This window comes from Crocuta crocuta, unplaced genomic scaffold (genome assembly GCF_008692635.1).
Source record: "Crocuta crocuta isolate KB4526 unplaced genomic scaffold, BGI_CrCroc_1.0 scaffold218, whole genome shotgun sequence".
Lineage (NCBI taxonomy): Eukaryota > Metazoa > Chordata > Mammalia > Carnivora > Hyaenidae > Crocuta > Crocuta crocuta.
This window is the reverse complement of record NW_027533170.1, coordinates 5,710,547-5,722,348: the sequence shown is the minus strand read 5'-3', so window position 1 is coordinate 5,722,348 and position 11,802 is coordinate 5,710,547. Positions and strand designations below refer to the sequence as shown.

Here is an 11,802-nt window from a genome sequence, read left to right as displayed (position 1 = left end):
CCCGCGGGGCCCCGAGCCCCGGCGCCGCGACGCTCCGGGACAAAGGGCGGCCGGACACGCGCGGGGCACGCGACTCCTGGAGGCGAATCAAGCCTACAGCCAGGACCCCATTAAAGAGCCCCGCCCGGATCCCCCGAGGTGCTCAGGTGGGCGATGGCCCCACCCGAGCGGCGCCCCTTCGCGGGCCCAGAAGACCCGGGGTCCAACCCTCCAAGATGTAGGAGGGGGGCGCCTCGGATTGCGGAACTGGGGCGCGGAAGGCGAAGAGGAAGCGGGGCCACCACACGCCCGCCCTCGCTCCTCGTGAGGAGAGGCTCCCTCCGACTCAGGGCGGAGAAGACTGACCCGGAGGTCCCGACGAGCCGGCAGGGAAGCATGGGGCGGCGGCCCCCGTCACCCACTCACCAGCGTTTCGGAACCATTCCCTTCCATAGTAGCCTTCTGCCAGGTGTCATCAACGGCACGGTCCAAAGAGGCACAGGCGGCCCCGGCACGGTCTGGTGGGCGGGTCCCTGCGGCGGCCCTGGANTGACCGCAGCGAGACCCTCCCGCCCCACCCCTTCTCGGGCCCGGGGTTCCCCTAGCTGCTCCCCATCCCCACCCAGCTTTTCCTCCTTCTCTTCCGGCCCAATTCGTCGGGTGAACTTCACATCCCCTAACTGGTCACGAACCACTCATTCTCCTTCTGCTTTGGCACCCCAAGGGCGCAGCGCCGGCACGCACAACACGTGTCTCCAAGTGGCGCGGGGTAGGGGTCCAGAGCCGGCGACGCGGGAGCGCCCCTCCCCCGTCGGGACAGCCGCCCTGCGGCTCCCCCTTGGGGACGGAGGGCGCGGGGCAAGGGGAGTCGCAGGTCCTGGGCCGCTCCGGCACCTGCGCGCCCTCGCGGTGCTTCGCCTGCTCAGGGACCAGCAGTGCAGGATTCACCTGCCTCGGCTCTCAAGGGCGTTTCTTCTGTCTCGTTTCACCGCGAACGAAAAACAGATTAACCTACGATGGTTGGAAGCCGTGTTGCTGGATCAATCACGCCACCGCCTTCCCAGCTGGCTATTTCCATCCTTACGTAGAAACAGGGGAAACGGGCGCTCTAAACAGCTGGGTGAAGGGACCTCAGAGCTGCAACAGAGGAATCCCGTTTAGGTTTTGAAATGCTTCCCACTTGTATTTTCTATTTGGGAGAAGTCTCTCCGTGTGAAAAGTTCCTCCGTCTTCCCACAGGACGATCAGCAGCGTAGTCTCTTCTCTAACCCGGAGATTAAATACCGGCGTAGCTGTGTAGACTTAAGAACAGCAAGGGACCATAGCAATTGTATTTAATGGAAAACCCTCAGGTCACAGATGAGGAGGTGTAGAGAGGATGAATGCCTTGCCAAGCAGTGCCTGGACTAGTCTGATCCGGGTTAATGCCTGCTCTGTGGCCCCACGTGCTGGAGTTGAGGCTGCTTCCTTCCCCCAGGTTCTGCAGCGTCCTAATCAGGAGGGAAATGAGGAAAATAACAAATACCCGCACAATTTGGTTACCCATATCATGTACCACACCATGTACCCATATACTTTTAAAAGACGCAGCCATTAAAAAGCATAAATCCGTGTTTGTTCTTCATACTGTTCTTTGGGTTAAATTATTCCCCTCTGGCTGTAAACTCACATCAGCCCACTTGAATAGCACTTTGGTCCAAAATGAACTAGTTAACTGAGTAAAAGAGATTAGAAGACTTCATTAACATGAGCTATGGATTAAACTTGTATAGACAATACTTGGCCGAAAATAAATTTGAAAGCCGCCCTTCCATTATGCAAAAGCAGACTTCAATGTGATAGCATTTTCCACCTGATTCTCAAAGTTCAAATACAATCTTAATACATTTGGCAAGAATGTGGGGAACTAGGCACATTCAAGCTTTTTTTGTGATGCTGTAGATTGGGATGGCGTATTGGAAGGGAAATTTTGCAAATCCTATCAAAAATGTTAAATGTGTATACCTTTGACTAAGCAATTCCACTTTTAAGAATTTTCCTATGGTGGAGGGGGTTGCCTGGGTGGCTCAGCCAATTGAACATTCAGCTCTTGGACTCTTGATTTCGGCTCAGGTTATGATCTGAAGGTTGATGGGATTGAGCCGGAGTCTCAGGCACAGAACCTGCTTGGGATTCTCTCTCTCCCTCTCTCTTTCTGCCCTTCCCCCAGTTGTGCATGCTCTCTCTCTCTCTCAAAATAAACTTAAAAAATTTCCTACTGAGAGGCTTGCAGGTGTGCACAAAAACATGTACAAAGTCCTTGTTCAGACCTTATTTAAAGAAATATCTAGGGGCGCCTGGGTGGCTTAGTTGGTTAAGCGTCTGACTTTCGCTTAGGTCATGACCTCGCGGTTCGTGGGTTCGAGCCCTGCGTCGGGCTCTGTGCTGACTGCCAGCTCAGAGCCTGGAGCCTGTTTCGGTCTGTGACTCCCTCTCTCTCTGACCCTCCCCTGCTCACGCTGTCTCTCTCTCTCTCTCCTAGAAATAAATAAAAATATTTAAAAAAAAAGAATCTATATTATCTGTCATCCATGATGTACAACCATACCATGTGCAGCAGTTGAAATGACCGTACTGATGAGGAAGGATTCCTAAAACATTGTATTAAAAAAGTAAAAAGCCCAGGGTCTGGGTGGCTCAGTTGGTGGCTCAGTTGAAGTCATCCGACTTTGGCTCGGGTCATGATCTCATGGTTCATGGGTTCGAGCCCAGCTTCAGGCTCTGTGCTGACAGCTCAGAGCCTGGAGCCTGCTTTGGATTCTGTCTCCCTCACACTCTCTGCCCCTCCCTGTTCATGCTCTCTCTCTCTCTCTCTCTCAAAAATAAACATTTAAAAAAATTGTTTTAAAACGTAAAAGCCGGGGCGCCTGGGTGGCTTAGTCGGTTAAGCGTCCGACTTTCGCTTAGGTCATGATCTCGCGGTTCATGGGTTCGAGCCCCGCGTCGGGCTCTGTGCTGACTTCCAGCTCAGAGCCTGGAGCCTGTTTCAGTCTGTGACTCCCTCTCTCTCTGACCCTCCCCTGCTCATGCTGTCTGTCTCTCTCTCCTAGAAATAAATAAAACATTAAAAAAAAAACGTAAAAGCCATATGAGTTCTGTACGTTACCACTTTAGCCAAAAAAGATGAGACAAGGCTTATAAGCTTACATAGGTAAAGAAATAGCTCTCTGAAATAGAGCACAAAAAATAGCAAAAGGTTTGTGGAGACGTAAGGGGATGGAGTCAGGTGTAGAGGACACTTTTGTCTCACATTGCATTTTATTGTTTGCACTTTATAGTGTGCATGTTTTACTTCCGGAAACTTTTTTAAATGTTTATTTATTTTTGAGAGAGAGACAGAGCGTGAGCAGGGTAGGGGCAGAGAGAGAGGGAGACACAGGATCTGAAGCAGGCTCCAAGCTCTGAGCTCTCAGCACAGAACCTGACGCGGGGCTCGAACCCACGAGCTGTGAGCTCCTGACCTGAGCCAAAGTCAGATGCCCAACTGACTGAGCCACCCAGGCTCCCTTAGTTCTGGAAACTTTTTAATGCAATTTACATAATCCATAGAGGTTTTAATCCATATTCATTTAAACCATTAACCCATAAATTTTGAAAAGCTTAAAGGGGGAAGGGGTAGGAGGATAGCCAAATATGAAACCGCCATTCTAAACCATTCTGCCCACGTTTCTAGTCATTTGTACCCTCCTCCCCCTCCCCGGCCTTGGTCCATACATTCTAGCTTCCCGGTTACCAAACATACCAAGATCCCTCCCAGTTCCTCAAGTGAAAATCCTGTGGGTGGGTTTGTTTGTTGTTGTTGTTGTTGTTTAAGTCTCCTCCCTCCTTCTCCTGTACCTCTGGTCAGCTTTCAAATCTTCTTGTTTCTTCTCAGATCCTGTCCTTTCTCATCCTTACAGTCAAATTCCCCTGCCCACCCTGAGCCTCTGTTCCCAGTGCCTAGAATACAGACTGAGCCTATCAATTAAGTATTTGCAGATGACTTTCCATAAGGGTCTCTCTGTCCTTATACCTCCATTTGCGACAGGGAGAGTAAAGCTGTGGTCCTAGACCACAAGGATGTAGTGTGGAACCACAACGGGGGGCGGGGACGGGGTGGGGGGGGGGATATGTGCATGTGAATGGATTGTGTTGCATGTGCATGTGAATGTTGTGTGTTGGGGGCCAAGGGTTACGGGCTGGCAAACTTGTGATAATACAAAAGGAGTCTAGTATAGCTGGAATGCCATGCTTCTTTTCTGCCGACTTCAGGAAGCTTTTGAAGGCTTTTAGGTGGGACTGACATGAGTGATCTGTATTGTTTGGTTTTTTTTAATCATTATTCTCCCAATCTACATCGCGCATGCCATCCCTTGGGTATCTACCGCTTCCTAGCTTGGAGTACCCTAGCACCTCCTTTTCGAATACTTCCTTTTATTATCTTTTTAAATTAATGTATTTATTTTTGAGAGAGAATATGAGTGTAGGAGAGGCCAAGGGCGAGGGTTGGAGAGAGAATCCCAAGCAGGCTCCACTCAGTCAGCACAGAGCCCAGTGCAGGGCTTAAACTCACGAACTAGTGAGATCGTGACCTGAGCTGAAACAAAGAGTCAGGAACTCAACACCTCCGATACTTTCTTTTAAAATACAGGTCAGGGGTGCCTGGGTGTCTCAGTCGGTTAAGCAACCGACTCCAGGTTTCTGGTCAGGTCAGGATCCCACAGTTGGTGGGATGGAGCCCCTCCTTGGGCTCAGCACTGACAGCGCAGAGCCTGCTTGGGATTCTCTCTTTCCCTCTCTCTCTCTGTCTCTCCTCCAACTCTCTCTCTCTCTCTCTCTCAAAATAAATAAATGTTAACATAAAATAAAATAAAATAAAATGCAGGTCAAAGTTCAACACAAGGAAGCCTACTCCACACCTATCCCCGCCTCCACCAAGTCCACAGACCTTCGGCACTCTCACCTACATTATCTCATCTGCTGTTACTTAATAGCTCTTGTTTCACAGGCATGAGCTATCTTGCATCTATATATTTCATCAAGCCCAAAAGGTCAGGGAAGGATGTTGTCAATTTTCCCCTAGTTCACCTACCAATAATTGCCACTCCCCAAACACACACACATACCACCACTACCACCATTCAGGTTTGGTAAAGGAGGGAGGCTCAGTAAGTGTTTAGTTCCTGACATTTAAAATGTAAACCTGTTACCATTTAGGCTATCCACTCTACTCGCTACACTTGACCTGGTTGGTCTCCTTCCATACCGATGCCTGATACCCAACAGGAGATTAAGTTCCTGGCAGAGTCGGGTCCTAATGACCATGGTGCATATTTCAGTCAGTGCTGTGCAACACCACCGGCTTTTAATCCATTTGGTCTGAGATCAAACAGCTAGGGTGCCATTCCATTAGCGTGTCCGGAACAAGTGGCAACATGGCGATAGCGCCACATCCTCCTATACTGTTGCCCCCTGTTGGGGACTCTGAAGTCAATGGACAGCCTGTGTACAAAGTGAAGAGAGCCCTGGGAACAGGAGAGCAATGAAATAAATCACAGGGGTCCCAGGAGGCTGGCCCATGCGCGGTCTACACCGCTGGGCACCAAGAGGTTGCAGGTAAAGGACAATGAATGGCAGTCATCAATTATTGACCCAAGCCCGTGACAGGCCAAGCTTACCTGTCATAAAGTGTTTCTATGGGAACAACCTCAGGGGAGAGGAGCCAGGGAGGCCGGAAGTTCAGATGTCCTTTGCCTAGCCAACTCCTACTCATCTTTCAGGCTGCAGATCTAGAGCCTTCTCCCTCATTGGTCTCGTTTTCATTGATCAGCTCCCCTGACTCTGAACTCCTTTGGCACTTACAGTCTTTCCGCTCAGTTTAACACGATTACATACTCTCATTTCGTACATGAATGTTTAATGTCTTGGAAGCCTATTCTTCCCAAACTTTTAAGCTTTTGTTTGTTTGTTTGTTTGAGAGAAAATCCGACAGACATTTCCCTACTAACCAGGAGCACCAGCCCAGTAATTTGAAATTTGATGAGAAGGACACAGCATTGTTCTTGCAGACATTTTTCCGTGAATGGCAGGAGTGAACTGGCTGGTCCCTCTTGGCCAACTTGAGGTGAGCAACAATATTTGGATGTTGTTAGCAGGTCCCCTTTGAGTTACATGTTATTCCTACACTTGGGGTTGCTAGGTTTAGCAAAAACACAGGGCGCCCAGATAAGTTTGAACTTCAGACACTCAATGAATTTTTTTTTAGTATAAATATGCCCCATATACTGCAAGAGACCTACTTCTATTAAAACAATCATTTGTTAGGGCGCCTGGGTGGCTCAGTCGGTTAAGCATCTGACTTTGGCTCAGGTCATGATCTCACAGGATGAGGGTTCGAGCCCCACACGGGGCTCTGTGCTGACAGCTTGGAGCCTGCTTCAGGTTCTATATCTGCCTCTCTCTCTGCCCCTCCCCTGCTTATACTCTGTCTCTCTCAAAAATAAATAAACATTAAAAAATTTTTTTAAAACAATCATTTGTTGCTTCTCGGCAATTCAAATGTGATTCTACATGCTGTATTTTATCTGACTGGCAACTTCCTATCTCCACTTGTTAGTAATCACAGTTTGGATAAAGGTGTTTGAAAACCCAACTCTGTTGTCATGGTAGCTAGACTATGTAACAACTTTCACTTAAGGGCCTACTGTGTGCGTGCCAAGATCAGTATTAGGAACTTTGCATAAAATATTCATTTAATCTTGGCAATAACACTGTGAACAGGGATGATTCCCTTTAGACAGGTCAGGGCTCTTCACCTCCAACCGGAGATTAAGGAATACCATCCAAGTCACAACACCAGATACCAAGGAGCCTCGAGATTCAAACCTGGGTCTCCCTCCAGCATCCCTATCACACTGCCCACAGATAAATACACAACATGTAATTCACAGTTGCATAAAAAATATGATGTAAGCATTATTTGACTAAGTAGTTTAAGATCCTTTTTTTTCAAAGTATCTTTTGAAGAATATAGTAAAAAAAAGAGGAAAATTATATTTATGAAATTGGCTAGTTTCAAATGATATGGCTAAAGTCTGAATCTTCCGTTTGCCTTTCCTACCCCCAACAACGCACACATTTCACCCAATCCCAAGATAAAAAAAATATTTTAAAGAATACTTTGCAGTGGACCCAACCTTAGCATTATCACCCAGTTTAAATTTCAGTTGCGTGAGCAAGTACCTATTGAGCCTTCCGAAACGGATCATTTGGTGGTATTTTTGTTTTGGTCCCGGGAGAGAGGTTTTAAGACTTTCCATTAGTCTAGATTTGAGGATTTTCTAAACCTAATTCTTTCCGAGTGCAAGTACCTTCTGGTTTCACACTAAATTTTGTGTTTATGAAGCTTCCTGCAACTTTTATGCCTCGGAGATGTTCAGAGTTAAAAGTAATAATTCACCAGATAATGGAATTATCACTTGTTGTTCTACCAAAGTTAAGTAGTAAGTTTTCCAAAGCTGCTTTTATTTTGCTCAAACTATCATACTTCTTGGAGGCGTCTGAACAGGAACCACTGAACTATGGGGAAAACAAGTAGTACTTTCTGGCTATTTACACATGAATATAAATATGTTGAATTGTCTAACTGTAAAGACATACACGGAACATAAATTCTTCCCTTTGTATGGACAATTCTTCCATTGTCATCAAATCTTCATGATAGGATTCCAGAGTGTGCAATGGGAAAACGTGAATGAAGATGATAAAAAAAAATTAATAAGCCAAACCCTTCTAGAGCCCAAAAGTTTTGAAAATACGGCTTTGAGTAATCCTAAACATGGACCACAGATTTGGAAAGGTCTATTTTAGTCCAAAGAGATGAGATACAGAAGAGATTTAAAAAAACAGCCAACCAGCCAACAANACCTAAGCGAAAGTCGGACGCTTAACCGACTAAGCCACCCAGGCGCCCCAATGGACGTTGATTTTTAAACCTCTTGAGAATTACCCCAGGCATTAGCTATACTTCCAGGGCATCGTGTGCTGAGCGGAAAGACCAGAATGGTAGAGACTCCTGTGTGCTTTAACTATTAAAGCCATCATCACAAGAGAGAGAAATAAGCTGATCAAAATAGGTTGATCAAGTTTGTGATGCAGGTTTTAGGTTACTCTTGGATGAATGTGGGCTCACCTCCCCACCTTCAGAGAACATACAAAAAGCTAATTATTTGGAAATAGACACACAAGAAACTGCTACCCCGGGAGAAGGCAGGGTTCTTGAGGGAGGAGTGAAATGCCATTTTTCACTCTGTAAAACCTCATGTAAAGTCTGTTATACGCAAACAAGCATGTGTTAATTTCGTAAAGCTGTAAAGCCATGGGAGAAAAGTGAAAGAAATTAGGATGACGGTCAAGCCATTCCTCTTACCTTTCAAGGAAAGGAAGGGAAGGGAAGTGGGGGGGGCAGAGAAGGAGAGTGAAGGGGATGGGTGGAGAGGGGGCAGGAAGATAATGGGCCTCTGCTCTCCTTTAACTCAGGGGACTTGGTGTCATTAGAGCCATTTCACAGTATTCTTTACCTTATAAACCTGAACGCCACAGTGGAATCTAACTTCCCAAAGGAAAATAAAGCAAGTCAGTCTCAAGGGTCTGCAATTCATTGGCTTATGCTCGGAGAGGTATTCAGTGATGAAAACCTATGTAATCACATACATAAGGAGGATTTTAAAGGGAGTGGGGGTGGGAAGGTTAAGAGTGGGCAGGGAATAAGCTTGATGGGAAATGGATAGGAGGCTACTCCTAATCCCCCACCCCCACCCCATCAAAAAAAAAAAAAAAAAAAAAAAGGCCCAGGGAAGAGGAACTGTCCTCAGTTCTTACAGCAAGAGCCTGCTTTCCAACCTCAGAGATTTCAGAGGGACACCCATCTCTCTAACCTTGGAAGTCAGTGGAGAATGCTCGTTTGTTTGCTGCAGGTGCTTGGCAGGGAAACCTAGTGTAGAGGGTCCACCTAGCGAGTGGGTGGGTGGCTATTGAGCGAGGCACATTCAGTAGATGAAGCCAGGTTACTTTGCTCTCGCCGTTTCATTTCAGTAAGAACTTGTGAACACATGGCTAATGCCGAGCGGTGTGTTTTTGGTTTTATTATAAGTGTTAAGGGTTCACTAATGGTGCTGCCCTACTTGCCCATTCGGTGTTTATGGGAAGTTCATCCGTCTGCTTCATAATCACCTGGGGTGTCGACGTGCAGATCACCGGGTCTCACCCCAGAGCTATTCTCTCAGGAGTTGCAAGTTTGGGCCTGTGCTGAAGGAAAGTATTAGCCAATAAATACACTTCTGACTCCCTTTGAAGAACTCGCCTCTCTATCACCCCATTCCTCCGCATCAAGAGTGGTTCATTTATTTTGTAATCAGCAAAAGGCATCCTCTTTCCTCCCCAACCCCCGGTCCCCAAAGGTCTCGCGGACAGCCTGGATCCTGCTGTGCGCTTAAGAAAGCTGGGTTCTGACCCTCTGGCTGCAAGCCTCCTCCTTTGAGCCAGCGCTTCCTTCTTTCTGGCCCTCTCCTTTCCCAAGGGTGGGACCTCCATAGAAGCTTGGGTATGGTGGCCCTGGTGTTCCCACGCACGCGCCTGAAGCCCCTTTCAGCTGCGGTCTAGAACCCAGGGTAGAAAGAAAAGTGGAGAGAGGGTCCTCCACGTGTACTCCTGGGCCCCGGGTGTCAATGGTGGGGGGCGGGGGCCGAAGCACGGCTTCTGTCTTCGAGATGCTAATCAGCATTCTATTTCAGATGAGTGTATTCCGTGTTTGCAGAAAAGGAGAGAGCAGGGGCGCCTGGGTAGCTCAGTCGGTTAAGCGTCCGACTTCGGCTCAGGTCATGATCTCACGGTTTGTGGGTTTGAACCCCGCGTCGGGCTCTGTGCTGACAGCTCAGAGCCTGGAGCCTGTTTCAGATTCTGTGTCTCCCTCTCTCTCTGACCCTCCCTTGCTCACGCTGTCTCTCTCTGTCAGAAATAACGTACTTTTAAAAAAAGAAAAAAGAAAAGAAAAGGAAAAGAAAAAAGAAAAGGAGAGAGCATCCCGGGAGGCGCAAGGTTCCCCGGGGGCGCTTTCTCCTGGGAGTGCGGGGAGCCGCGGGACTGTCTGCCCTCAAAGCTAAAGCCTAGCGGAGTTGGGGCTGGTGCGGTGTGAGCCCCAAGTTTCAGACGCTCACGGCAGGGCTGCGGAATCCTCTCCTTCCCGAAGACGCGCGCAGGAAGCCCCTTTCTCCCCTGTGCCAGCACCTAGCTGGAAACTCCAGGTGCAGAGGGCAAAGGCCGACGCCGGTTCTCGCTCTCCTCGGGCTGCGAACCCTGGCTGCGCGCGCCCGGCTCGGCTTTGCCGTTTCCCGACACNCAGGGCGTGGTCGCGAGGCGCCACCGACGGCGCCTGCCAGGGTTTGGAGCCGGCTCTGGGACAGGTGCCTGCCCGAAATCCCGGTCCTTGGCATCCCCCTAGCCTCCCGTGCAAAAGCAGGCTGCTTGACATGTTCTCGGCCTCGGGCAGTGACTAGGGGCCCGGAAAGAGGGCTGACAATGCCAAGGGCCTGCGAACTGGGGTTCTGCCTCTGTTTACCCGCCACACGGTCGCACTGCTCGCTGAACCCGATCCCGCCTCCGACCCTCCGCTCCGCGCTGCGCGCCTGGAAGCTCGAGGTCACCCGCGCGAAGTCACCACGCCTGGGCAGCCCTGGGGGCGTCGTTGTCCCCAAGGCCAACGCCCCACCCTCTTTCCATCTCCCGGAGCTGAGTCGCGCCCCTCGCCGACCCGTGAGACCCCGCCGTCGCCCAGCTGCCCAGGTCCCCGTCGCTCATTTCAGAGACGCGGCGCGATAAAGAAAAGGCAGCTACTTTGCATTCTGCGGCTGTTTGGGACGCCCTGGATGGGAGCGCGGCCCGGGTTTCCGGCCCCCGCCCTCCGCGGGGACTGGAAGGGACCCGAACGCCCACAGTGACGGCCCAGGTGGTGTCCGGGGAGGGGGCCCAGGCCGCGACACCGCGTGCCCCAGCACTTACCTTGCCTCTGGCTAGCAATTCCATGATGTAGCCAAACTCACTTATCTCCCCCGACTCGGACATGGTTACGACCCCTCACAAACTCTGGAGGACCCAGGCGGGTGCATCGAATTTGTTCTTTTTTTTTTTTTCTTTTTTTTTTTCCTTTCGCCTCTCGCTCTTTTTAGTCTGAGTTTTGCCAAGCGCCGCTCCAGGATGCGGTTAACAAGGGAAAGTGAGCAAGCGCGGGGAACAGCCCAAAGCCGGGTTGGGTTGGGATGGAGCCGGAGAGGGCTCCCGGGCGGCCGCGTCCGGAGTCCCGGGCTCTGGGTGCAGCGGGAGGGGCAGGGCTGAGGATCTGAACAAACCAGGGCGGCGGCGGCGGCCTTGGCAGTGAAATGCACACCAGGCGGAGCCCCGCGCCGAGGCCCCGCCTCCTCGGGGGTCGCGGCCCGCGCGCCTCCCGCCGGGGTCTGGCGGCTGCAGAGACAAACAGCGACACAAAAGCGGGTCCGCTCCCAGCTTGAAACGGTCCCAGCCCAACGACAGCCCCCGGGATGGTTAGAGCGGTCCCTCCTCGGACGCCGGGGAAGGTGGTCGAGGACTGGGGTTAGAAAAACCCATCACACTGTCTGGAGGTGCGAGGGCAGAGAGAATGAATGCAGAGGCAACAACAAAGGATCAGGCTGCCGGCGCCCAGGGGTGGGGGAGATTAGAGAGGGCCCAGGAAATGGCAACGCCGCATCTCAAGTCAGCCTTCCTGAAACCCAA

General features: G+C 50.2%; 1 protein-coding gene and 1 pseudogene across 1 annotated transcript in view; both read right to left on the bottom strand.

Moving 5' to 3' along the window:
* TRIM36 (tripartite motif containing 36) overlaps window positions 1–522 on the bottom strand; it is a 32,499-nt gene extending 31,977 nt beyond the window's left edge. Inside the window, exon 1 of the mRNA XM_077746294.1 lies at window positions 406–522. Within this exon, the coding sequence (XP_077602420.1) occupies window positions 406–432 (27 nt within the window). The 5' untranslated portion in view covers window positions 433–522. The remainder of the gene's footprint in view (window positions 1–405) is intronic.
* Window positions 523–1,130: 608 nt separating this feature from the next.
* LOC144216843 (E3 ubiquitin-protein ligase TRIM36-like) lies at window positions 1,131–11,388 on the bottom strand (annotated as a pseudogene).
* Between the last annotated feature and the right edge of the window lie 414 nt (window positions 11,389–11,802).